Here is a 25,088-nt window from a genome sequence, read left to right as displayed (position 1 = left end):
ACACAGTATGTAACTAAAGACATCTTAAATGGTAAGCATTAAGAATGAAGGAGAAGCTTACAAAACCCACATTCTAGTCCCCAGGAAAGTTAGGATTGGCAGGCAAAAATCCAGTCAGTTCAACTACTCTGAGAGTGTTACTTCAGTTTGCTGGCTAAAATAATATTCTTCAGCTCACCACACATAACTAGTAAGTCCCCAGAAGTAGAGGAATATGTATAAGTCTTACACAGCTTTCCATAGGATCCAAGCCCTTGCAAAGAAGAAATGCAGTAGTTCAGCCACCAGGGATTTCCCATTGAGTTGTCATTGCCTTAGCTGAAATTTGCATTCCTGTGTAGGTCTCTTGCACTGGCATGGAAAACAGGAGAGGCAGTCATGCCTACCATGCTTCTCTTCCAGTTCATCCTGAGAGGTGCCATCCAGGATCTGTAAAAAAGGTTTATCGATATCTTATCCATGACAGCAGCTAAGTGTCTGTGGTATTTGCCCTCTTCTGATCTAGTGGTGATTCTTTCCCAAAATATTCACCTAGACTCCTGCAATTGACAGCTCAGGAATTTCCTAATTCAGCAATATGAACCAACTCTGAACTCACACAAACTTCCAGGATCCCCAACTACCTGCAGTAGTGAGTGTCATGGTCTAGCTGGTTCTTGGAAACCAGGCAGGAATTTTTTCCCTTCCCCCTGCCCACTGCGTGCAGAGCTATCAAGTGAGCACTTAAGAGATACAAAAGAACTGGCCCGACTGGCTAATTGCTCAGAAACTAGTCTCCTAGGAAATGGGGGAGATGAGGGGCTGCACTTTACTTTTTTCTCTCATCTCCGGGGAAACTGCAGGAGGAGTTTGTGGGCTGGCTGTGGCTGGAACACAGGTCAGAGTGGAAGCTGGTGGTTCCTATTGCTCCAGACCTGCTTGCCAGTTGCAGATGCTGCCTGGATTTTTCATAGGAGAGGAGCTGTTTTTCTGGAGGGTTTATTTTTTTTCCCCTTCCCCATTCCAGTTTGGTTTTTTTCTTGGCGGTGGTCCTTGTGCACATCAGGGGGAGAGAGAGGACTGTGCAGAGCATTTCAACCAACCGGACAGAGTGAGTTTTGAGTTTGGGTTGTCATTTTCATTGAGAGAACTTTCTTTTTTTGTTCTTGTTATTGTTTCCCTTTCCCCTCTCCCTCTCCTCTTTCCCAGTGTGTGGGAAGGGAAGGGAGGCCCAGTTTTTTCAGTTTCTCCGGCATACCCAGAGGGTGTTGCCCTCCACCATGTGGTGGTGACCAGTGATCCAACAGCGCCACCTGGTGACTGGTACAGGATACTACAAGCTTTGCATCTCCAGTGACCCAACGGCACCCCCTGTTGACTGTGGTTGGAATTGCACCAAAGGGCACAAACCAAACTCTTTACCTGTTTTTTTCCTTTGCTTGTTTATTGGTTTGTTTTGAAGGGGATTATCTGTGGGTATAGGAGTATTGTTTGGTTGATTTACTTGGGTTTTTTTCATTGTTTCTGCCAATATACACATACCTTTTAATAAAGGTCTGTTAATTTTTTTCCTTTTCCATAATTTATTTTCCTTCAATTGGAGCCTCTTAATTTCGGATTTATAATTGCTTAGAGGGAGGAGTTTGGGTCTTTTCTCATAACTCATCCTCAGCAGACCACCTGTGTATCATTTAAACTGGGACAGTGAGTTGCACAGCTTAACTACACTCTGGGAGAGAACCATCTGTTTAGTCCTTTTGAACCTGTCTTGTCACACTGGCTGGTTTTTGTATGAGAAGGGGCAGTGAACAGTTTGTCCTTTGTCTCATCCAAACCGTTCCTGATTTGTCTCCTGATCTACCTACCTTACATTATGTCTTTAATTAGTCCTGTGCTGGAGCACACCCTCATGGCAAAGAGGGACAACAGCATCCTGGGCTGTATTAGGAAGAGTGTTGCCATCCAGTCAAGGGAGATGATTCTTCCCCTCTACTCAGCACTACTGAGACCACATCTGGAGTGCTGGATCCAGTTCAAGGCTCACCAGCACAGGAAAGATATGGACTTAGTTGAGCAACTCCAGTGCAGGGTCACAAAGACTCTTAAGGGACTACCACATCCTTCATACAAGGAGAGGCTGAGAGAACTTGGACTGTTAAGTCTGCAAGACAAAGCGCAGGGGGAAACTTAGTGATGTATATAAATACTTGATGGGAACGAAGAAGAAGGAGTCAGATTCTTCTCAGTAATGGCCACCAACAGGACAAGAGACAAGGGGCATGAATTAAAAATCAGGAAATTACCTTTGAAAACAAAAAAAACCACTTTTTTACTGTGAGGGTGGTCAAACTCTTGAACAAGATGCCCTGAGAGTTTGCAGACTCTTCATCTGTGGAGACAGTCAAAACACATTCCTGGTTAATAAGCTAAAGTTGCCCTTGTTTGGACATGGGGCTTGCACTTGTTGCTCTCATGAGGTCCTTTGCAATCTCAGCAATTTGGTGATTTGAGGTTGAGGATGCTGTCTGTTTGGTGGTTCTTCACTGTGCCTCACTGTTGCACTTCTCAATATCTTTTCCAGTTTCCTACAGTCCCTTTGGGTTTATGAGAGATGTTTTGAATATTGTATGTGGGCATGCAGTGTCATAATGATGTTTGTTTCCCAAGCATATATCATTTTGTTTGTAGGAAGGAAAGAGGGTTGTGATTGAGCATGCAGCTGATGTTTTCATAAAACTGTCTAATTATAATTATACCTCCTGGCTGCTACAAATTGGACTGTACTTTTTCTTTTTTTTAAAGAGTATTTGTTTCTGATTTTGTGGTGTTTTGTTCTATGCAGTCCTAGTGCACCACTTCAGTTTATGAAGGCCTATTCCAACTAGGCCTTCTCTCCACTGCCATTGTCAAGGGAGTGTGGAATCTGTTGGCTGGTGAGCAATCTCATCTCCTCTGCAAATAGACATTTCCTCAAACTCAGGAAAGAGTGGAGGATTTAGCCCAAAGCAAGTGCTGGTTTTGTTTACAGAGTAATTAAGTTAGAAAAGAAAGAGATATGCATTCTTATTATGGTGTTAAATAGTTTGCAGTTATCACTGTTTTCAATATCAGAATTGTATCCTCTGTTTTTACAGAAGGATTTTGTGAAATCAAGCTGCAGCTGTAGTTGGGGCTAATGGAGTCACTGCTTTAGTTACAGCAATAAAGTCCATTTTTTCATTTCCTTTTGCTGCAATCTGAGCGTTGACTTGCAAGTTAAACAGTTATTTTGCTTTGCAAAGCCTTTTACCTCCAGACAAGTCCAGCAATTAAGAGTGAGCTGGCAAATGGGCTTGTGTGAATTTCGTACAATAAAGACCAGAACTACTTTTGGTGATTTTTCTGCAGCCTTTGAATCCTTACTGCTGTCTCCAAGAGCAAGCCCAACAAGGACAAATATTGTCTTTAAAATGTGCTAGCTGAAGCATTTCATTTTGCAGTTTTGAAACTCCATTTCAGGAATATTTCAGGCTGTATTGCAGCAGGGGAGCTAGCCAAGGTGGATGTCATGCAGAGACATTACAGTGACTGTGATGTATTGAGAGAGTCCAAGGAATGAGCCTGAACTAGGTTAGAGAGCGCAGCTTGCTGAAATAGCTGACAAGGCTATGTAATACAAAACAGACACAGTCTTTTGGAAAAAAACACAGTCTTGACAAAGAATTCGTAGTTGTGAAGCAGTACCAGGCAAGGAAGCCCTGGCAGCAAAACTTGAGATACTTGGAGGGGCAGTGTCAATATAAGCCACTTGGACTTTTCCTTAAGATTTGTCTTAAAAAGGTAAAACCCCAAAACCTATTTTTTTGAAAATAACATACCTCCTACAACAGCACTGACCATGTCTTGCTGTCATGTTTACCTGTTATTTGACTGGTAGTTTTAGGTGAAGAGGCTACTCTTCCTCCCAATAAAGACCCTGAGGAGGAGTCTTCACCAAGACTGCAAGCTATACCAGATTCCCAGGAAGAGCTGTTCATATGGTCCCAAGTTTGTCACCATCTTAAGCTGAGACAAGGTTGAGGTTGAGGAGGCTGAGGCTGTGCACTGGACAGGGTGGAGATGTTAGCCTAATTTAGTTTAATGCAACATCAGAAGTGCTTACAGAGTAGCTAGTAATGTTAGGATGTTAATACCTCCTTCTGACATTCTATAGGTCCTTCTTTACCTATGTTTGGTATTTAATTGCTTTTCTCAAGCACTGTGGAATCTGGCCCATCCTTTATGGGTTTATGAAGACTTGTCACACTAAAGGCCAGAAATAGTTTTATCTAATTTCATAATGAGTGTTGGGTAAATTCTGTCAGATCTGAATATGTATAACATCTAGCTTTTAACTCTTTTTTACCCTTTGCTTATCTTGTTTCTTTGTTTCTTTTGTTTTAAATGCATTTCATAAACAGTTGTGTTGTAATTAACCTTCCTACAAAGACTGAAGCCCTGAATATTGCAAACATTCTTTGTTTGTGTTTGGTCTCTTCCTACTTTGGACCTTTGCTTTTCTTTGCTGTTTATTTCTAATGTATTTGGGGGTGGGGAGAGGTAATTTTTTGCTATTCTATTTTACTGTATTAGCCTCTCCATCTTCTTTTCATTGTCTTAGTTCAAACTTCACCTTTCTGCTGCTTCAGCTTGGCAGCCTGTGGTACATGTCTACTGTAATTTCAGCCCTCTTTTTCTTTTTGTACATCTTCACACAGTTTTCAATCATACAATGAAACTCTTTCTCCCTTTTCCTGACAGACACTCTGATTTTAGTAGTATTAATGAGTCTGCTATCATAACAGAAAGAATGTGACCTGTGACTGTGCACTCTTCACAACAGTGCAACTGAGTGCTCAGATTTTTGAGTCCTTCACACTGTAACAGTTATGAAGTTTCCCTGTCAGAAGAACATCTTTAGGCAAAACACCTCCTCAGAGGTTGTAACACCATTTATAAAAAGTTTTCACTGGACCTTCTCCCAAGTGATCATTTGTATAACATGCTGTCTTTCTAGTTGTTTGACTAGAGAGGGGAGAGAGCAAAGGACCAGAACTAGCAAAACAGATGCCAACAAGAACCCCAAAATACAAAATGTTCCTGCCCCAATCCAGCAGTACTGCAACACAGTACTTAAAATTGAGACTACTTTTATGCTTATGCCTTTGGAATAGAAATTTTGCACTTTACCTTGTTAGGGTTTATGGCACAAATTTAGTGCTTATGGCAGAAATCTTAAAAAAGGAAGAAGACACATACTGCTGTTAGCTCTGTTTTATAGACTAACCTTCAGAATCCATCCTCCACTGCACAAGCAGGTTCCTGTACTGAGGAATAAGCTTAGGTCTTACTGTAGTCACAAATTCACTTCACGATCCTGTCCCAAACTGCATAGTGCAATATGCTTCTTTCTCAGAACTAGAGAACTACTTTCTGCCTTAATATCTTATCTTTCATAAGTACTGTGATTATAAAAAAGACAGATTTTGGAGAAAGAAATCCCTTTTTTTGTCAGACAACTGATGTAGCTGGAAAAAACCAGGCAAAATTTTGACAACAAATTCTTCAGTTTGGAATCAAAAGTAGCAAAACGTGCTGATTACTAGCTGTGAACAGTTGTTCTATGTCCCTGATCCAAGCCATGCATTTAAATAGCTACATAAATTATTTAAAAGGATCTTGTTAGTAAAGAAACTTATGACACACAAAAAAAACAGTGATTGGAGAGCAATAAAGATAATTTAGCATGTGTGATATAGGATCTGTTGGAAAGAAGGGTAATAGGAATTACAATATCAGAAAAGTCTTATGTGCCATAAAACCAGCTGTCCAAAGTCCACAGCTTTTGGCATTGAATGGAGTTAGTCTTACCTTTTGAATGCATTTTGTATGTCTTAAATATCTCTTGAGCTATAGACCAGAGATGAAGTAACTGTTTAGGGAAAAGTTCTTACTATCTGCAAGTGTGCCTTTTTCGTCTTCTACTGATTATCAGTGTGAATTCTTGCTGATGCATAGTGCTTAAGTGTTTCTGGATATAAAGCAGGTTATTTCTTCCAAAATATTGCTTTTAAATTGCTTTTAAAATAGCAGTTTAGTGTGCTGGTATATTTAAAGATGATTATCCTGCTTAATTCTTTTATTCATTATGGAAAATAATATATGTGCTTTTTCCTCAAGTGACTTCATCTTCTCATTCTCTGACACTTTGATATGACTCAGGATCTTAAAAAAGTTTTGGGAAGTTTTCATGGCTAAAATGTTTTGGGTATTTTGTCTTAACATCAACAATGCATTATTGCTGACCTCCCCAAAAATTTGGAGGGGTCGGAAGTTGGTGCAAGAATTTAAGTAAATTACTCATTTCCTGCCTGATAACTTCAGTTTTTGCTTGACTTTCATTGGGCTGAATGTCTCTGCTCAGAAAAAATCTCAGAAGTTTTATGTAAGTTATTGTAATTGCTGTTTTTCCTTCAGAGTCCCAGCAGTGAAGTAGAGGGTTGGAAATGTCTATAGGGAAGAAGAGCAGCCCTGTTGCTTTTGCTGTATTTGACTCAAACCAGTGCTTTTAATTCCTCACCTGTGCAAGTATCATAATTCCTTTCTGGCTTGGAAAGTTCCCTCTAGCAATAAAAGATGCCAGTATTAGATAAAAGTAGTGTCTACTCTGAAAAATACTGTGGGGTTAGTCAAAGCTTCCCAGCTGCCAAGCATGCTGGTGTAGAGGGAAATGGGAAGGGTGAAGGATGGAGCAGTAGCTTCGTTCATGTGGAGAATACGCTTCTCCTTCCTCCTCAGACATAACCGAGAGCAGCAGCTCACAAGGGTTTCATTAATCTGGAGTTAGGCAGCCAAATATTGCAGAACACTTTTTTTCCCTCCTAATAAATTAAAAGCAGGAAGCTACGTTGTAATATCATTAATGAGAGGTTGGGGGTGTTTGAAACCTTACTATCCTTATATTTGAATTGTACACATCTGTTTAGATTGTTTCCAGTGTGTTCTACAAAGTAGATGCTTTCAAATCCAAGGTTAGCCCAACAGGGTCAAACATGCTGTTGAGTGGTGAGAGTGGCAGCTACATGGGCCAGGGAGAGCACTGGCGTAGTGTGGGATGTTTGCTGCCTGCACGGAGCAGACAGATAATCTTACTTAATTGCATCTCTGCTGAAGAGCTCTGACAAGGTGTGTTATACTCCATTTATCACTTTCCAGAGTCAGCCCTGAAAAACAGGAATATATATTTCTTTATTTGATGTTTAGCATAACACAGCAGGACATGAGTGGATATGACCTAAAATGTCAGTAGGTGCTAGTGGGCATGACTCCAACATAAAATGTACACCCTGTAGTACAGAAACAAACAGAAAAGTCCCGACATCTCTATTTTCAGGATAACAGACTCCTAGCTGATGTGCAACAGCTACAGCTCCCAGGTAGTGTGGTTGAATATGGGCCCTGGAAGGGTCTGTGGCATGGTGCCCCATTTCCCCTGGCAGCCCCAGGCCCCAGGCCAGGTGTACGTCAGGTGCCACACACTGCTGTGCTCTTGACAGGCATCCTTATCACCCCACTGCCCCTCGCTGGGTGCAGCATGCTGTTCTTGTGGGAGAGAAACAGCACATTCATTTGCTCAGTGTCAGCCTCCTGCCACCTCTGACTGGGTAATGGGATGTGGTGTGGTACATCCCTCAACCAACCCATCCACTCTGCAGGCCCTTACTGACAATAGTTCAAACCTTCCTCTTGTATCTTTTAGGGCTGAGGGGGCTTGTCTTTCCTTTCTTTCCTTTCCTTCTTTTTTGACATCTATGGAGCTTATCCAACAGGTGCAGCTGAATGTAATTTAGAGGTAGACTATGGACAAATCTGGATCTTAATCCACATAAAAGAGTTACTAAAGAGGCAGGTGAAAAACACAAAGTTCCACTGCAGGCTCTAAGGAGATAAAGAGTTTGAGAAAATCCCTAAAGAAATGCAGTCAGGATCCTGAATGTCAGCAGGCAGAACCACCTCTAAAGTTGCAGAGAAATTAAACCCTTTCCCAGTTATCAGTACTTAAACACAGGTGTGGATTATGACCTTTCTATCTGAAGTGCATAATAATTCCATGTGTAACACTGTTCCTGTTACAGCACCAGAGAAAAATCGTCTGCTGCTTGATTTTATTGTTGTTAGGAAAAGTGCATCCAATCCTGTGAAGTGTCTGGCCTGGCCTGTTGCAGTGCTTTAAACAGAACCAGGGTGAAGGCAATCACCTTCTCCTTCTCTCCCGGTTTGATATGTTCCATGACTTCTTACAGAAGCTGCCAGGGTTGTTGTCACTGATCCCATATTATGAAAAAGCCTTCTAGCGTGCTTACTGATACCAGAGGTAAATATGAATCATTAACTGTTATGTTTTATACAGAATTATTTAAACTGCTGCATTACTGTGGATTGTATTGCTTTCCAGGCACCATGCATATAATGTTAGGAGAATTTTACTAGAACTTGACTGGAGCACAAATTGTCTTTGAAAAAAGTTTTTGTGAGAATCTACACTTAGAAAATACTAACATCTGGTTTATGTCAGCAGCACATTTGAATTTTATGTGTTCATTTTTACCAGTGAGGGTAAAGACATAGGCTTATGTGATGGAATGATTTTATGATTATGGTTTTATCTGAATAACCGTATCTGTTTCTTTTCATAGAGAGAAATTTTAGAACAGCAACAACAAGAGAGATGTGATACAAATTTTCGTAGTATGTGTATGTTCTGCGATCAAGAATTCACAGGAAACAGGTTTGTTTATTGCCCTGTTTACTTTTGGTGTATTTTTTTCATGTCTACTCATCACCTTTTTTTATGGTTTTAGTGTCATTAAACCAGTTACTGCCTAATGGTAGGACTCAGAAGACAGAATTAATTTTAAAGTATACTTTGAGTATTTTTTTCATCTGTAGTGCCATTTTAAATAGACCCTGTCGTACTTCTCAATCCTTTCTATTTATTCCAAAACAACTTTCCATACAACACAGTCAACTGGAGTTGGGAACCAGCTGTTTTAAAGAGAGACATTTTTTTTGGCAGTTGTTTTAGTGGCAAGGGGACCTGTTTTCACCAAACAGTGTGAATTTGAATATCAAATGAAAAAGAGGAGAGAAAAATTAGAATGAGAATGGAGCACATTGTAGCATCAGTCAAGTGCAAGTGAGAATTGCATTGAGACGCTTGCTCTAAGGAAACTTTGTGTGGTGGGTTGACCTTGGCTGGACGCCAGGTACCCACCCAGCCACTCTATCACTCTCCTTCCCAGATGGACAGGGGAGAGAAAAAAAGGTGGAGAAAAACTCATAGATTGAGATAAAGCAGCTTATTAAAGCAGAAGCAAAAGTTTGCTCACACACAAGCAAAGAAAAAAAAAATTAGGTTTACTCTCTGCTTCCTGTCAGCAAGCAATGTTCAGCCACTTCCCGGGAAGCAGTGCTTCAACACATGTAGCACCTGCTCCAGAAGGCAAACACTGTAAATAATGAATGCCCCACTCCTTCCACCTCCTTTCCTTAGCTTCTATATCTGAGCTGATGTCACAGGGTGTGGAATATCTCTGGTTAATTTCTATCAGCTGTCCTAGTTGTGTCCCCTCCCAGGATCTTGCCCACCTCCAGCTGCTTCATGGGGGGCAAGGGTGAAGTTGAGGGACAGTGTTGATGATGTACCATCACTGCTCAGTGATGATCTCCATCTCAGCCAGACCCAATACACTTTGTTCATACACAGTTAATCAGTTTCAGCTGGAGAAGCTGAGTGTTTGCCTGGTTAGATCTGCTGCTCTGAAAGGGTAGGAGAACCTGGGGTCATATCCCTGCAGGTTGTCCCAATGTTGTGTGAATATCCTCTTCTCTTCACCACTTGGTGAAGTTCACATCATTCATCCCCCAAGAACTTCACCCTCTGATTACTCTTTGATCTGACACATAGAATGCATGGATTGAAAAAAGTGCTGGATTGTGGCAAAAGCGAGTATCAACACTCACATGTTTCTGTAGTCTCCAAAAGCAGAAGCTGAGGCATATAAAGGGGTTGAGCACCTAACCAGTTAACCAGTATATCTCTATTAGAAAAATAGCTTATTTGAACATCCATTATGTTTGTTTGTGTGTAATTTTGAGTGCTGTTGTGTGTAGTTTTGAGTGCAATATGAAGCAGTATTGATGTAAAAGCATATCACATCCAAGAATTTCTGCTCTTCCAACCAACATAGAGAAAACTGACAAATGGCTTTTTAAAATGTTTCTCGTGAGGGTTGTTTGAAATGTGATTTGCTTGTACAAGTTAATAAATGAGCTTTTCTAACAATGAGAGTCCAAATGAACTATACTATAATTTTCATTTAAAGTATTATACTTTGTGTATGCAGAGTGAGCTGTTGAAATGTTGCTGAACATTCAGCAGAGCTGAAAATGATAACTTCCTGGTTCAATAAAGTTGCATTCTTTTTTCCTAGCAGTGGCAGCAAGACTATTATTCTTTATTTATTGTTGGCTTTTATGCATTTTTAGAGCAATTGGTGTATTTGAAATCACTAATTGAATAATTCTCATATTTATCCAAAAATATGTAATGGTCTATTTGAATGTCATTTCTAGATCTGTCCTTCTCAATCATATGGCAAGAGAGCATGCTTTTAACATTGGGCTGCCAGATAATATTGTGAATTGCTATGAGTTTTTGGCTGTATTACAGGGGAAGCTTGACAAGTAAGTAGTGTTTTGTTTGGTTTTTTTTTCAATAAATGTGGGTCATATTTATTTTAACCTTGGAAATAGGTTAGGTTAAAATTAATTCAGCTTCCATAGTTAGTTAAGAGGAAACAAAGACAGCGTGTAAGTTTATTGTGAGTCCTCTTAGTCTTTTTTTTTGACTTAGTGAAAATTAATTCATAACAATTCATAGTATGTGTTTGCTGGAAAAAGTCATGTGCAGTTCTTCACTTGTTATGTATTGCACAATTTCCATCAATAACAGCACGTGCCTTTTTCTCATAACTGTTATGTTAGCGTTCTTTCTCGTCATAACAATCTTTTTGCTAAATGTCTCTTTAATCACTGAAAACAGAGTTCTTGTGTCAATGTTCATTTACCTCTATGTATCGTGAATGTAGGATGTTTGGTTTCTCCCTTCTGTACTGCTTACAGAGTGCATCCCAGAGGGATAGATATATGATAACCTTTTCCAGAAATGAAGATGTATTAACAATTCTTTTATCATTGGTCTTGCCTAATGCACTGAATTATCATGCTCACTGGTAATTTGCAGCTTTCCGATTTATCGGTAAGACCTGAGGCTTTCAGTTAGATGGAGTTTTCTCAAAGCCAGTCCTCTCTGCAGTTAATACACACGCTGAAATTGTGTCCAGAGTAGCAAAAGGCCACTCCTCCTACCTCTAAGAATAGACTTAATAGCTGTGCTGGTAGAATAGTACCTGAATGTAAATCAAGAGGAGAAAAATCTTGTTTCAGGCGAATATGACTACATTATGTGTGCTGAGGAAAAGCATTACATACTCTTCCTGGGAATGCCCTTCTCAAGTAGAGCAAATGCTTTGCTGTTAGCAGGTGGAGCAAAGCAGATATTAAAATTCACAGGTGTATTCTGCCATTGGACCTATGATTCACCAACAAGGCAGTACTGATTTGAAGCCTGAAAGCACAAGGAGAAATCAAGACTTCTTAAATGTCTTGGAAGGCAAAAAGATACTGAGGATCCTGAATTACTTCTCCATACAAAAAAGCTAAAGGGAATCTGGAACCAAAACAGTTCTATTAATGCTGATAGTAAGAGACAATGTAAGGCAGTGCATATACTTCTGTTTTGTTTGAATTGGTCTGGAAGACATACTGTGGTAACATTCTCGTTTGTTAATGAATGTTTTCACCTTGTCAAGTCATGTATATATGCACACATATATATAATACTTCATGTCTATGTACGTATGTATATACATATATGCATATACTTATGTATATGTGTATATACCCACATATGTGAAGTTTATATATATATATATATGGGTGTGTGTATATGAATTTACTTATTAAATTTTATTTCTCAGGATTTCAAAGCTCATTGATCACCCTGGCAAGCTTTCATGTAGCCTCCCTGTTGAGACAATTATAAAAACTTTCTGAGTACTAATTTTAACTGTTTAAAAGAGAAGTAGTATTTTCAGAGATTGGGTTTTTTCACTCTAAATTACAAAGAAACCGTTTCAGATGGATTGGATGCCAGTGTAAGTGTATGCTGAATTGAAGAGTTCACATGCTGACCAATCAGCGGCCTTCCCAGGCTAATTTTGGGTAATCAGATTTTTCTCCGACTTTGCATAGAGAGCAAACAGTAAACATTTTATTTTCTATATTTTCCTTTTATGTCATTATTCCTATGTTTGATTCTACTGTGATCTAAGATTATCTTGTTTTGGTGGGTTTTTTTCAAATAACCTTTCTCTTTTGTTTAGTTTGTTTTCACGTGCTCAGGATTATTCTTACTATACATAACTTCAGCTTATTAAAGGTTATTATGTTGTGGTATTTTCCTTTTAACATATTGACCTGTTGACCTTTTTATTTTAGTTTGCAGTGTTTATATTGTGAAAAAGTCTTCAGAGACAAAAACACACTTAAAGATCACATGAGAAAGAAGCAGCATCGCAGAATCAATGCCAAAAACAAAGAATATGACAAATTTTATATCATTAATTACTTGGTAAGTAGTTCTATGAATAATTAGTAAGTTGACTAAAAAGATACAGACAATATCTACTTAAAAGTGAGTAATTCCAAACCAGCAATTAGTATAAAGGTCAAAAATCAAGTGAAGGACTCTTAAGAAATATGCTCATTTATGGTATGATATTCTGGATAATTGTCAAACTAAGCACTAGTAAACATTTGTTGTTGAGAACTGATTTTGAGAGATGCAAGAATGTAGCTTGAAGAGATGCTAATCATCATGCCATTAGTCTCTGCTTTAATAACTAGAAGGGAAAATGAGATTGAGCAATGAAGTAGATGGAGGTCTAACTTGAATGCTATTTGCTTTGAGCTCCTTTTCTACAAACCTTAAGCTGGAAGTGCTCTTCAGAGTATAAATTAAATGCAAAGAGGAGGAAAATTAAAGATACATAGATGAAAGAAAAAACATTAGTTTTAGCCTCCAGGTAGGTGTATGTTGCTAAATATTTTTGTTTCTCAGACTTGTGAGTGTGTACATGTGTGTGTAGCAGATTTTCACTTGCTGCCTTCAACTTGTGAATACAGGAGCTGCTTCAAAAGCTGCTATGTTCTGTACCAGAAATAACTGTAGTTCACCTGAAGTAGTCTTTGTGCCTTCTACATGTGCTAACATCCAGGATATAAATAGGCATTACTCAGATTTTAATCTGTCCCATTTTAGATTAGAAAATTGATCTAGATGACTGCCCAGAAGTGCAGAGAATCATGAAGTACTACTTGAGGAATTCGAGAGACATACAGGGAGGTCATAACATCAGTACAGACACAGTGGCTGTGTCATATTAATAAGCAGAATATGCCAAAGTAAATAAAACAGCGAGGCTAATGTTCATGTATGTAAACCCTTTTCCCACTCTCTCCAGTTGCTGCAAAACTGGTGGTCTTGTCCATGCTGTCTGCTGAAAATGATCTCAAGGGCCTGTATGCTTCCTGAACCACATCCAAACATGGTCTGGATCATGCTGCTGATGTGGCCACAGAACATGCAAACTTAACTTAATAATTAATATTTTAATTTCAATTTTAAAGTTTAATTTTAAAAATTAATAGTTTAATAGTCAGGGCCTTGATCCTCTTTACCTGGTATTCTGGACAGGACTTTGCAGAGTGTCTTAGTCACTCAGAGACATATTTTTTCAGGTCCTTGCAATTACAGATGATAGTAAATATAATTCAAATAGGGTATGTCAAACCACCACAGTGTTTAAAATTGAGCAAGGAGGTCTTCATGTGCAAGATTTGTACCAGTGTGCTACCAGTGCATCTTCTGGGAGATGCTTTTTATGATCACAGTTCTATGTCTGGCTACTTTGCTACAGCTATGGTTTTTTTCCAGACATTTTCAGTTGTCATTTACACTACAATCTACTCAGTGGACTGTTTCTACTCAGTCTCTGTGATCCTTTGAACTGTACCCACATCAGAAGTCTGACATTTCATCTTTTAAAGAAAGGATTTTATTTAAAAATAAAGGATTGAAAACAGACTAAAGACTCTGTCTTAAACATGTATAAGGTAGTTCACTATAAAATGTATATTTGTACACAGGAAATTTTTATGAATGTTTTTACATAGTGGAAAGTGCTTTCCAAACAGCTTTTGATAACCCCCTTTTTTTTTTTTTTTGCACAATTGAATATTAAAAGGAAAAACCTCAGCTTATTCACTAGGAGTTCAGTAGATTGGCCTTTACATATATATGCATTCTGTACTTCCGCACATATATGGTCTGGAGTAGATTATATTAAATGTGATAAGATGTTTTTTTCAAGCTGAGTTTATATTCATTAAATTCTAGATGTTACATGGGGTCTGCTTTCTGGTAATTACTTGATAGAGTGATTTTGCTTCCTCTCCCCTAGCACCTCACAGCTTACTAGAGGATATTTTTTTAATGTGTACTGTGAAGTGTTACTGACTTACCAATGATTTTTAAAGATCTATGTTTCCCATTGCTCCTAAAGTCCAGGGGAATTATATGATTTCACAGACACAGACATGGTCTACATAACTTACCTACAATGATAGATATAGTGTTTCAGAATTTGCTACTGAATTCACCTTAACCTAAAGATGTAGGCATACAATTTACCTATGTTTTGTATGCTTTTCACAGAAGTTTTAATTTTGATCTTTCTATATTCCACTTTGATCAAGGGTTTTTTTTCATCAGAAAGAGATTATAAAACTAAGTAGGTCTCCAGTAATAAAAATCAATATTGTCACAGTCTTATACACTTCACCTTTAGGATGTGAACCATAAAGCTTTTCTGTCAGCAATTAGATCTTAAGCTAATTAAATTGATAGTTCTTTATTGCAACCATCTTACAGACATTATTGTCTTTTTTTATAATATTCCATGACATATTATCTTCACCAAGCACTGCATAAAATAGTCCTATTAAACTGGAACTGGCAGTTTCCTTTATTTTGTGGCTTTTCTACCAAGAAGTTTTAAGGACTTTTTGTTCAGATGGCCTGAGAATGTCTGCTGAATTGCCTCATGATCTTTTGGCCAGTTCTTACTTGTCTTTTAAGCTGGTGGCAGAGCTCCCGTTGATTTCATTTAGGGCAGTAGTCTTGCCTGCATTCTACCTTTCCGTCCATTCTGCATTTGACTTCACTCCTGTTTGTAGTGCAGATATGAGAATCTGTTTTCATAACATTAGTCACCTTTTCTGTCTGTTTGTTGGCAATTTTCTCCCCTAAATTTCTGATTTCGCATAGCAGTGAGTAACATAAGTGCATATTCCTTTGTAAATATTTTGATATTCTGTGACTTTCTATGACTTCTGTCATGATCTACTTCCATATAATTTATTTGTCTACCTCCATATCATTGACATGTTCTGTTGCTTGCAGGTTAGCATTAGGATAAATTACACGTAGTAATTTATCCTAAGTAATTTAACTAAGTAGGAGTGGAAGCTTTTTTTTGTCATGTGCATGATAGATTTCTTTCATAAGCAAGTATCAAAATCTTATTATCAGATAGTTATATTGAATTACAGAGAGAGTTTTGCAATTATGCAAATTACTTGAAGGGCAGTGGGGTCACTTCCCCAGTGAATTTGGAGGTCTTTTGTCTGTGTTGTCTAAGTGTGGAAGATTATACTAATCCTGTGCAGAAAGATTTGAAGTACAAATTGAAAGAGACAAACTGATAGGATAGTGCAAAGAACTGAGCAACAATGCATCCATGATATATATGTAGGTTATCTTATTTTTCCTTTTTAAAAAAAAAAATTCCAACCTAATTTTCTTGGTTCTCTGCCTGTGTTATCCTGTGGCCCCATGACTCACCTTGCACAAAGAGCCAAGTAAAAATGGAGAGGGAAGAACTTTGTAGTCAGTTGCACCTGCTGGAACCCATAAAAGAACAAAACGCAAAAACTGTCTTATTCCCAGCCTGAGAAACTGAGGCAGACCTAGATTGGCAAGGCCTTCCTTTCTGTATTCACCTGATTGTTACCAGCAGCCCTTTAAGTATAGAATATCCTTTGTAGGAAGCACAGATGTCCATTTTCAAATTGACTAATGGTGTTTATCTGTAGTATGCAACATCACTACAGTGAATGCACTTATAACTAAGCTAAGAAGCTGAAAAATGGTACCTACTGCTTACTAGAAAACTTGTTTTGCAAAACCTTTTCTTTTAACTGATAGATAAAAAGGTATTTTCTCCTTATTGCCAAGCCCTAGGTCATCATTATAATCTGTTGGAAGCCAGGGGAAGAAGGTGCTATCATGGGGGTTACTAGTTATATTTAGCCTGTTTTGACTTACACAATGTGTATGTTCTAAAATAGTAGATGTAAATCAGTCATCAGGAGCTGTTAGTTCAAGATTTAATAAAATCCCCCAAGTGGGGGAATGCTTCATACTGAAACTCATCCAATGCGTATTAACTAATGTTGGGAGAAGGCCATCTCGAGTTCTGCAGCAGTATAAAACAACTCAGATGATCACAGCAAGACAGGTGAGAAGAAGGATGAGAGGAAATTTGCAGGGGAAAGCAGCATCTGTTTGGAGTTTCTGAGCTCCACAGGCCTGGAACTCTATTTGCATGTATTTCAGCAACTGGTCTTTAGGGGAAACTGCTTGAGATACCAGCTGCTGTTTCTGGTTTCTCCTATCTCAGCACTTCTTTTCAAGCTGAGGTGTGTTGCCTCAGTGAGGCACACAGACTTTCTCCCCACAGAACCTTTAAAATTGCACTCAAGGTAAATTGTCAGTGAGGCATTTCATCTATGTACATTTAGACTTCATTTTGGAAGAGAAAATAATCAAACCACACACATTTGCATGCTCTTCTTGCTTTTCTATGGGATCATCCTCTCTGTGAGATACACAGTAAAAAATGTTTTTTTCTTGCATATATTGCAAGGCCTTCAGTTTTTTTAATTATGCATTTTCTACTGTTTGAACTATTAACAATGTCAAATCTCATTTTTTCTCTGGTTTTGTTAAGAATTTCTTGGGAATCTCAAGAGATGATTGCTGGGAGCTCTTGGATCTTGGATGAAAGAGCAAAGAAAGTTGAATGCTTAACAAAGGCACTTTTGGTCCCAGATGCCCATCAAGCTGTATAACTGAAAAAGAGTTTTTTAAAAAACTATGAAAAATAAAATTTAAAAAAAAAACTAAAAGAGTTTTAAGAATGTTTCAAAGAGCTCTTTTCCACCCAATTGCTCAGCTTCAGTCTCTTTGCACTTTCATCACAGTGTCCCCAGTTATCCATTTACCATGCAATTTTCCAGTAATACTAGACCTGGCTAGCTTTTTCCTTTTTCCTCTTTTTTTTTTCTCCTCTGAATATAAATAGAGGGGTGAAACCTAGACCTCTTACAAGATCCCACTCTGCTTTCTTCACAGAAACACCAGAAAGAAACAGCAGCAATAATAAAGTTTGTGCATGTTTTTTTCCTTCCACCTTTTAATTAAATGTGAAACTTAATACTGGCCATTGTTTTGAACATAGTCTTTTGTGCTCATATACTTCAAGCTGGTAAGGGGAAAAATTGTGAGCATTTGTCTTCTTTTTGCAGTGGTTGTGAGCCACTATCCACTCATTAAGGTGTTAACATTAGCAGACATAAGAAACTAGTGTGCAGCTGGGAGAACATGTGCTGAGAGGTGTTAATGGCTTCATGTTATCTCACAGTAATGGTGACATTAATGAGTCTCCCCTCTAACTCAGAGAGTTTACACACTGCCATGTAGCATCACTGAATTAATTACTGAATTTTCATTTTGTAACATCTGATGACATTAGGTTTAGAGCTGTCTAGAGACAATTGTTTATCATTTTCCTGATAGACACTAACAACTTTAAAGATTCTCATAAAATTGTTAGATAAGTAATATATTTTCCTTCTTTTTCCAAACAACCATAAAGGCAGTAATAATACTTGTTACCTAGGATGTTATTAAATATATTTATTACAAAGAATATTTGAATAAAATTAATTAAAGTATTATCTTTTTATTAGCTACCTTTTTTTTTAATGAGGACAAGATCGTCAACTATGATCTTTGTGAGTCCTTCACAGCCATCAAAAATATGAGTTAAAAAATACTATTCTGATTACTGGTTAGTTTGCATGGGTTTATTTTTAAAGACAGGAAAAATCCGAGAAAAGAAAAACACTACCTGAAGATCATTGCTGGTATTTCAGTAGAGCTCTTCAGCTTTTTATTGCCTGTTATTTATATCTCAGTCATGCTGAGAGTGCTTGCTATTGTGCTGAATGCGGCACAAATGTATTGTGATATACTTTGTGCTGAAGGTCTTGAAGATATAAATAAACAACACCAGAAGTAAAAGGAAGAACAGAACACCATGAATAGATGTGCTCGCATTCACGAGGAGAGGATGGAAGACAGACAGGAGTCTAGCTCAGAGGTCTATGCCCTGGCTCACACTGTCTTTTTGGAGTACTCTGAAGCTTAGTTTACCATGTGTTTTTACTGACATAGCCTTGAAAAAGAAACAAGCACAGGCTGGTGTAGCTGTGCCAACAAAAGTCTCAGGTGTGCCAGCTGCAATAAGCAGCATATGCTGCATGAAGAGCAAGGTAGACAGATTGGATTGAGCAAGTGTGAGGGCAAACTTGAGACAGTGAGAACTCTGTGCCAAATCATCTTCTTCAAAGACAGAGAGTGGGGAATGCCCCATTAAAAGACACAAATAATTAGTATTTTAAAAATCATTGCTAAAGCAGTGTTGTATGACTACCTTTAACTCACAGCAGTACTGAAGTGATCCAGAGTAAGTTATTGTGACTTCTGAGATGTTCATTCAGTTGATTGACAAAATGTGATGTGAATCAGGAAATGTTTTATTGTTTTCTTTCCTTTTTTTATCCCCAGGAATTTGGAAAGTCCTGGGAGGAAGTGCAGTCAGAGGACGACCGGGAATTACTAGATAACCTAGAAGAGTAAGAGTTACTTATGTGCCCATTACAAAGGCTTGCAAGACTATTATTTTTGAAAGTAGTTACAGGGAAGATGCTGCGTATAGTTAGTGCACAGTTAAAATTCATCTAAGCCAATCAAATCAATTCCAAATTGTTCTCATTAAAAGCGCATCTCAGTAACGAGGGCTGTAAGCTTCATATTTCAACCACAAGCCTATTTTTCATTTGGCTAGGGCTCAAACAAGAGCCTTCTGGATTTGTAATGATGTAGACAAAATTTTTTCTTCTTTTTTACTTTTGTAACAAAAAACCAGCTGAACAGGTTTTGCTCAAATTTAAATATCAGGAGTAAGTATCAAAAAATGTCAGCATGAGAAAGAAATTGTAGGAAAAAATCTGATAAAAAGGTAATAACTAGAGATTAAAGCAGGATTTCAAATGAAGCTTCTCAGCAGTGCTGATTGAGAGTAACATCCATCTCATCTGCATTCTTCTGTAGTCCAGGCCCTCAGATCACTGCAGAGATGGTTTCCTTGGCTGTAGGAAATGGAATAAGCAGGAAGGAAATGGGTATCAGGATGCCTGATCTTCCTAGTTCTCTCTGTAACTTGAGCTTTATTTTACTTGATTATACCTGGTTGCAGGAATATTTCTATTTCTCAGCAGTAATAGAGTTTTAAATGGATGTGTTGGTAAAGTATTCTCTGTGTGCATGTCTAAATGTAGCATTAATGAGTATCTTAGAAATAATTAATATTTAATAAGTAAATAACAGAGTAAGCTCTGCCTGATGACTATAACTTTGGCTGATCTATTGAATCATTAGAAAGGTATAAAATAATTTTAAAAGACTTTATAAAAATATACAATGAAAGCAATATTTGATGACTTGTCAAACTGAATAGAAATTGAAGTTAATATCCTGTTTGTTAGTGCAAACAGTTTCAAGTAGGACTTAATGCCTGTCTACACAGAAATTACCCAGCAGTAACTGCTCAGTTATTCTTGAATTTGTAATATTTTTTAGACTGTAAACCAGATTGTAATCATATATCCAGCTATAAATCCACACTGTCTCTTGCCCCCTTTAAAGGATTCAGTTTCCCTGTATTTAGTTCTAGTCCTGTAACTGCAGAAGTACCCTTTCACAAAATGTCTCTTCCCTTTTCCACAATTAAACAAATCTTTTTGATTTTTATTCATAAGAGACTGGTCTGACTGGGAAGAGCATCCTGTATGTGTAGTTTGCCTGTTCTGTGAACAACAAGCAGACACCACAGAAAAACTGTATCTTCACATGCAGGTAAGACTTGTTTTAAATAACAGTTTTTTCATCAGTTTGGAATTAAAAATTGTGTTTGTAATGTCTTTGTTAAGATCAAATCAGCTACTGCGTTAGAATGCCCTCTTCAGTACAGAACTAAAGTACTGCATGTGTCTTCAGCATATCTTCTCTAAAATATGCAGAGGAGTCAAGTTTTACATTAGAGTATGATTAGCTGTTGTTTGTGAGTGTACAGACTGTTACAAACGGTAGAGAAGCAGCATCTTTAATATCATAGTGGCTTGATGATTAAATGTATTTAATGGTTAGCATCTCTGTTTTAGTTTTAATAAACTAGTTAACAGGAGCATTACAGTTTAACAGAATATGAAAGTTTCCGATGAAACAAAACTTTGGGGATTTGTTTCGTGTATTATTGTTTGTATCTCTATATGCTTATGTCTGTGTCAGTCTATGAGAAGCTAAGCTGGTTTTAACTTGAAACAGTAGAAGTAGTTGAAATAGATATTTTTTCTTTTCTTTTTTTTCCTCCAGAAATCACATGGATTTGACTTTCCTAAAATAAAGTCAGAGCATGGTGAGTAAGAGGTGTTGTAATTGTCAGCATTTGCCACTAGTGTGGAGAAAACCACATCATAAGAATAGAGGAAAACAACTTTATCAGTTTTATTTTTGCATGAACATTTAACTTTTCCATTATGGAAACTGTTTCTGTCAGCTTACTAAAGCAAGCCAAGGACTCTTTATTTTTCTGGAACTGTTGTTAGTGCCAAGGATGTGTGCTGTTTTCTTTAGAACCACTGGATTCTTTTGCAGAGTGGCTTCTACAGACTCCCAGGCCTGGCTGCTGGAGCCCTGGAGTATTGTTATTTTGCCTGTTAATACTTTCTTGCAGCTTAGAAGGTTGTACTTTAAGCTTTGTTTGACCAGTGTTGCTTTCTGCTGTAGAACAGAATCATTTAGGTTGGGAAAGACCTTTAACATCATTGAGTCCAACCATTAAAGCACCACTGCCAAGTTCACCACTAAACTGTGTCTCTGTAAGTGCCACATCCACACATCTTTCCAATATATCCAGGGATGGTGACTCAACCACTTCTCTAAGCAGCCTATTCCAATGCTTGGCAAGCCTTTCAGTGAAGAAATTTTTCCTAATATCGAACTTAAACCTCCCTGTTATTGTTTGTTACCTGGCAGAAGAGACCAACGCCCACCTGGCTACAACCTCCTTTCAGGTTGATGTAGAGAGTGATAAGGTCACCCTTGAGTCTCCTTTTCTCCAAGTTCAGTCATTGCCCTGGTCTTGCTGGCCACGCTATTTCTGATACAAGCCAGGATGCCACTGGCCTTCTTTGCCACCCTAGCACACTGCTGGCTCATGTTCAGGCTGTCAACCAACACCTCCAGGTCTTTTTCCATCAGGAAGCTTCCCCAAGCCTGTAACACTGCATGGGGTTGTGTGTCCCAAGTGCAGGACTCGGCACTTTGCATTGTTGAACATCACACTCTGGCATCCTGCCCCAAGCTTATATCTAGTGAACCTGGTTTTATCCCTTTCCCCCTTCAAATCTAGTTTAAAGCTGTCTCAATGAGTCCTGCTAACTCCTGTGCAAAGATCCTTTTCCCCCTTTGAGACATGTGTACCCTGTCTGTCGCCAGCAGGCCTGGGGTCATGTTGACCAATCCATGATCAAAACTCCCAAATTCTTCCAGTTACAGTGGGCTCAGAGCCAGATACTGATCTGCTTGCTCCTCCTGTTTCTTCTCTCATTATTTGCTGCAACTGGAAGGACAGAGAACAGTACTTGTGCTCCTGATCCCTTAACGAGTCGTCCCAAGGTCCTGAAGTCTCTCGATTGCCTTTGGACTTCTTATTGCAACTTCATCGCTGCCTACCTGAAAAATCAAAAATGAATAATTACCCATGAGGGTAGTAAGCTTTCTCGTCACACCTTTAACCTGGGCCTCAAGGAGGCAGCAGACTTCCTCAAGAAGTGAGTCTGGTTGGCGTATCAGGCCTTCTGTTCCCTCCAAAAGGGAATCTTGTATGACAATGATGTGTCTTTTTTCTTTATGGAAGTGATTTTTTATCCAGGGCATAGGCTGACTTAACCCCAGCGACACTTTCCTGCTGGATGAACCATTGTCCTCATCATTGTTGGGTTCCACTTGCAGAGGCTCACACCTGTTACTCTGGGGAACCTGGACAGGTGGGGCTCTCACAGAGGAGACATGCCTGCCTCACAGGGCAGGGACTTGTTACCATTATGCTCTGTCCCTTAAGCCACTGTGCTCAGGCAGGCGGAGGGAGGGCAGGGAATCCTCCATGTCATGTATCCTATCTGCCCACTGTCCCAGGGAAGGCAGGATGGGATTCCAGTAGTCTGTCTCTTTCTCATTTGCTGATATTCCTCAACCTACTTGACTCCCCCTGGAGCTCTGTCACTAAACTTAGAGACTTAGACTTAGACTGAGAAGAAGCAAAGTGTTTGCAGTTTTTACACTGAAAGAAGGGTTAGTTTCCCTGCAGTAGGAAAAAGCATTTGTTCAGCTAATTTGCTAAGTTACAGCATTCAGGCAGCTCTGGTCTTCAGTAAACTCTTATCAATCTTTATGCTTAATCCAAGAAAGCACTTTTAAATTAAGTTTTACATTTCCCAAGTGCTTGTTTGCTACCATCTCTCTCCCAGGTCTGAACTTTTATCAGCAAGTAAAGCTAGTGAATTTCATCAGAAGAGAAATCCATCACTGTCGTTGTTACAACTGCCAGGAGAAATTTCAGTCCAAAGGGGTATTGATAAGTCATATGGAAGAGACCAAACACATTGCATTCCTGCCAGCCAGATCTACGTGGGATCAACCACAGTAAGGGCAAACATATTTCTTTCGGCATTTATACTTTTACTTGATAATATCTGTGAAACAGTAAGTTGGAAGTTCTAAGTTTTGCCAATATAACAGTGCCCTGAGGTCCCCAGCTTTAATGGTCCAGATAAAATAATAAGTGTTCTCAAAACTACTCAGAATTAGAAATCTCTACGGTCTGAAGCTAAAATGAATGTGAGATACTGCTCTTCTAGTTGCATTCAGGATGCACTGGCACCATATGTGGGATCTGCATTTTAAAGTCAGTATACTAGAGAAGTTTGTTGTTGCAAAATTGTTCTAGAACCACATCAAACCATTTCTTTTGCATGTCTAATGTAAATATATTCATGATGTCTACCTAACTTTGGGCATCAAAACAAGTTGGTTGTTTCCCCATAGTTTTTTCCACAGAAAATAGAGATAACACATAACAAAACGCTGGTTCAGACTCTAAGTAGGCCGTATAGGTCCAGGGGATGATGCTCTACTGGGTAGTAGAGCACAGGGAGTGTTCTAACTCAAACACCTCAGTTGAGCATTTGTTGTGGGACAAATCTGTATCTGCAGTTTCAGTTGTGGCAATAGAAAGATGAAGAAAGAGGGGAAGGGCTTGTCTGTTGTCAGCTCTTCTCTGTGACTGCTACATTGTACATACCAGTTGATTTTTTGGGTGTTCTCCGTACTGTCATTCCAGACAACCAGACTTGCTCATTTTTCCTTTTTTAAAAATCTAATCTCATTTAAAAATAGAATCTCAGAATCTCAGTCTCAAACAAAATATGTGAATATCTAGTAATTATGTCTTGTTACTTTCAGGTATTATTTTCCTACCTATGAAAACGATACACTGCTGTGCACGCTGTCAGACAGTGAAGATGTGATAACTGAGGATCAAAGGGAAGAAGTCCCTGTTATAAGCGAAGATATATCCAGTCTAAAAGCTCTCAAACAGAGCAGTGTCTTAAATCAGCTCCTGTGTAAAGAGAACAAGAGTCGGGAGAAGTTTTGAAGTACAGTTTGCTGACCTTCAGTGCTTTTCTGCCAGACAAAAAAAAATCCATTATTTCACTAATACTGGAATACAGTTTAACTCAGCTATTATTATTATTACTGGACAAATATTAGAAAGTGAATGCTAAATAAAATTTAAGTGTTAACTTGGTTGGTTTGTCTTCCTTTAAATTTTTGCTTTATTTTAAAATTGAATGCTAGATTTTCTGCTTGGCTTGTCAAATACTATTAGTATTATTTATAAATTTTTCATCTTTTTAATTTTTTTTTTTATTTTTTTTTCCTAAATAGATCAAAATCAGAGTTCTATTCTAAGGCATGAAATGCATGAACAATTGAGACAATGTGTGATACATGATACATGAGTGACTCTTCTATGTGTTATTGCTGTTGAAGAGCAAATGGAAAATTTAATTCTTGGGCTGTTACGTAAAGCAAATTTTGCTATTTTTAACCTTAGACCTCCTGCAAAGGGAAAGCAGATCCATATATCTCAATTATTTATCATCAATATATAAGATATATGGTGCCTGTTCTGAAAACTAGCTCAGAAACATCGCTCTGCCTGGCCCATGGATATCTGATTGCATAGAAAGCTGCCATTCTGAAGCCTAAAAAAGCATAGAAACAGTTGCAATATTGTTTGCATCAAAAATCCAAAGAATTTAAAGTTGACCTCTTGTGTATGGTTGTGAACTGAGATGTAAAAGAATGACTTAGGGGA

The 25,088-nt window shown here is 38.4% G+C and overlaps 1 protein-coding gene across 1 annotated transcript in view; it reads left to right on the top strand.

Moving 5' to 3' along the window:
* The window catches only part of ZNF277 (zinc finger protein 277), a 49,725-nt gene extending 25,210 nt beyond the window's left edge, over nt 1-24,515 (top strand). Inside the window, exons 5-12 of the mRNA XM_050324056.1 lie at nt 8,694-8,785; nt 10,633-10,743; nt 12,619-12,751; nt 19,154-19,221; nt 20,407-20,503; nt 21,020-21,062; nt 23,176-23,350; nt 24,170-24,515. Coding sequence (XP_050180013.1) covers nt 8,694-8,785; nt 10,633-10,743; nt 12,619-12,751; nt 19,154-19,221; nt 20,407-20,503; nt 21,020-21,062; nt 23,176-23,350; nt 24,170-24,362 — 912 coding nt within the window. The 3' untranslated portion in view covers nt 24,363-24,515. The remainder of the gene's footprint in view (nt 1-8,693; nt 8,786-10,632; nt 10,744-12,618; nt 12,752-19,153; nt 19,222-20,406; nt 20,504-21,019; nt 21,063-23,175; nt 23,351-24,169) is intronic.
* Nucleotides 24,516-25,088: the final 573 nt, after the last annotated feature.

The sequence above is a fragment of the Myiozetetes cayanensis genome, unplaced genomic scaffold (assembly GCF_022539395.1).
Source record: "Myiozetetes cayanensis isolate MyiCay16 unplaced genomic scaffold, myiCay2020 scf3, whole genome shotgun sequence".
Lineage (NCBI taxonomy): Eukaryota > Metazoa > Chordata > Aves > Passeriformes > Tyrannidae > Myiozetetes > Myiozetetes cayanensis.
Note: the sequence above shows the minus strand (reverse complement) of the source record. Positions and strands in the feature narration are given on the sequence as shown.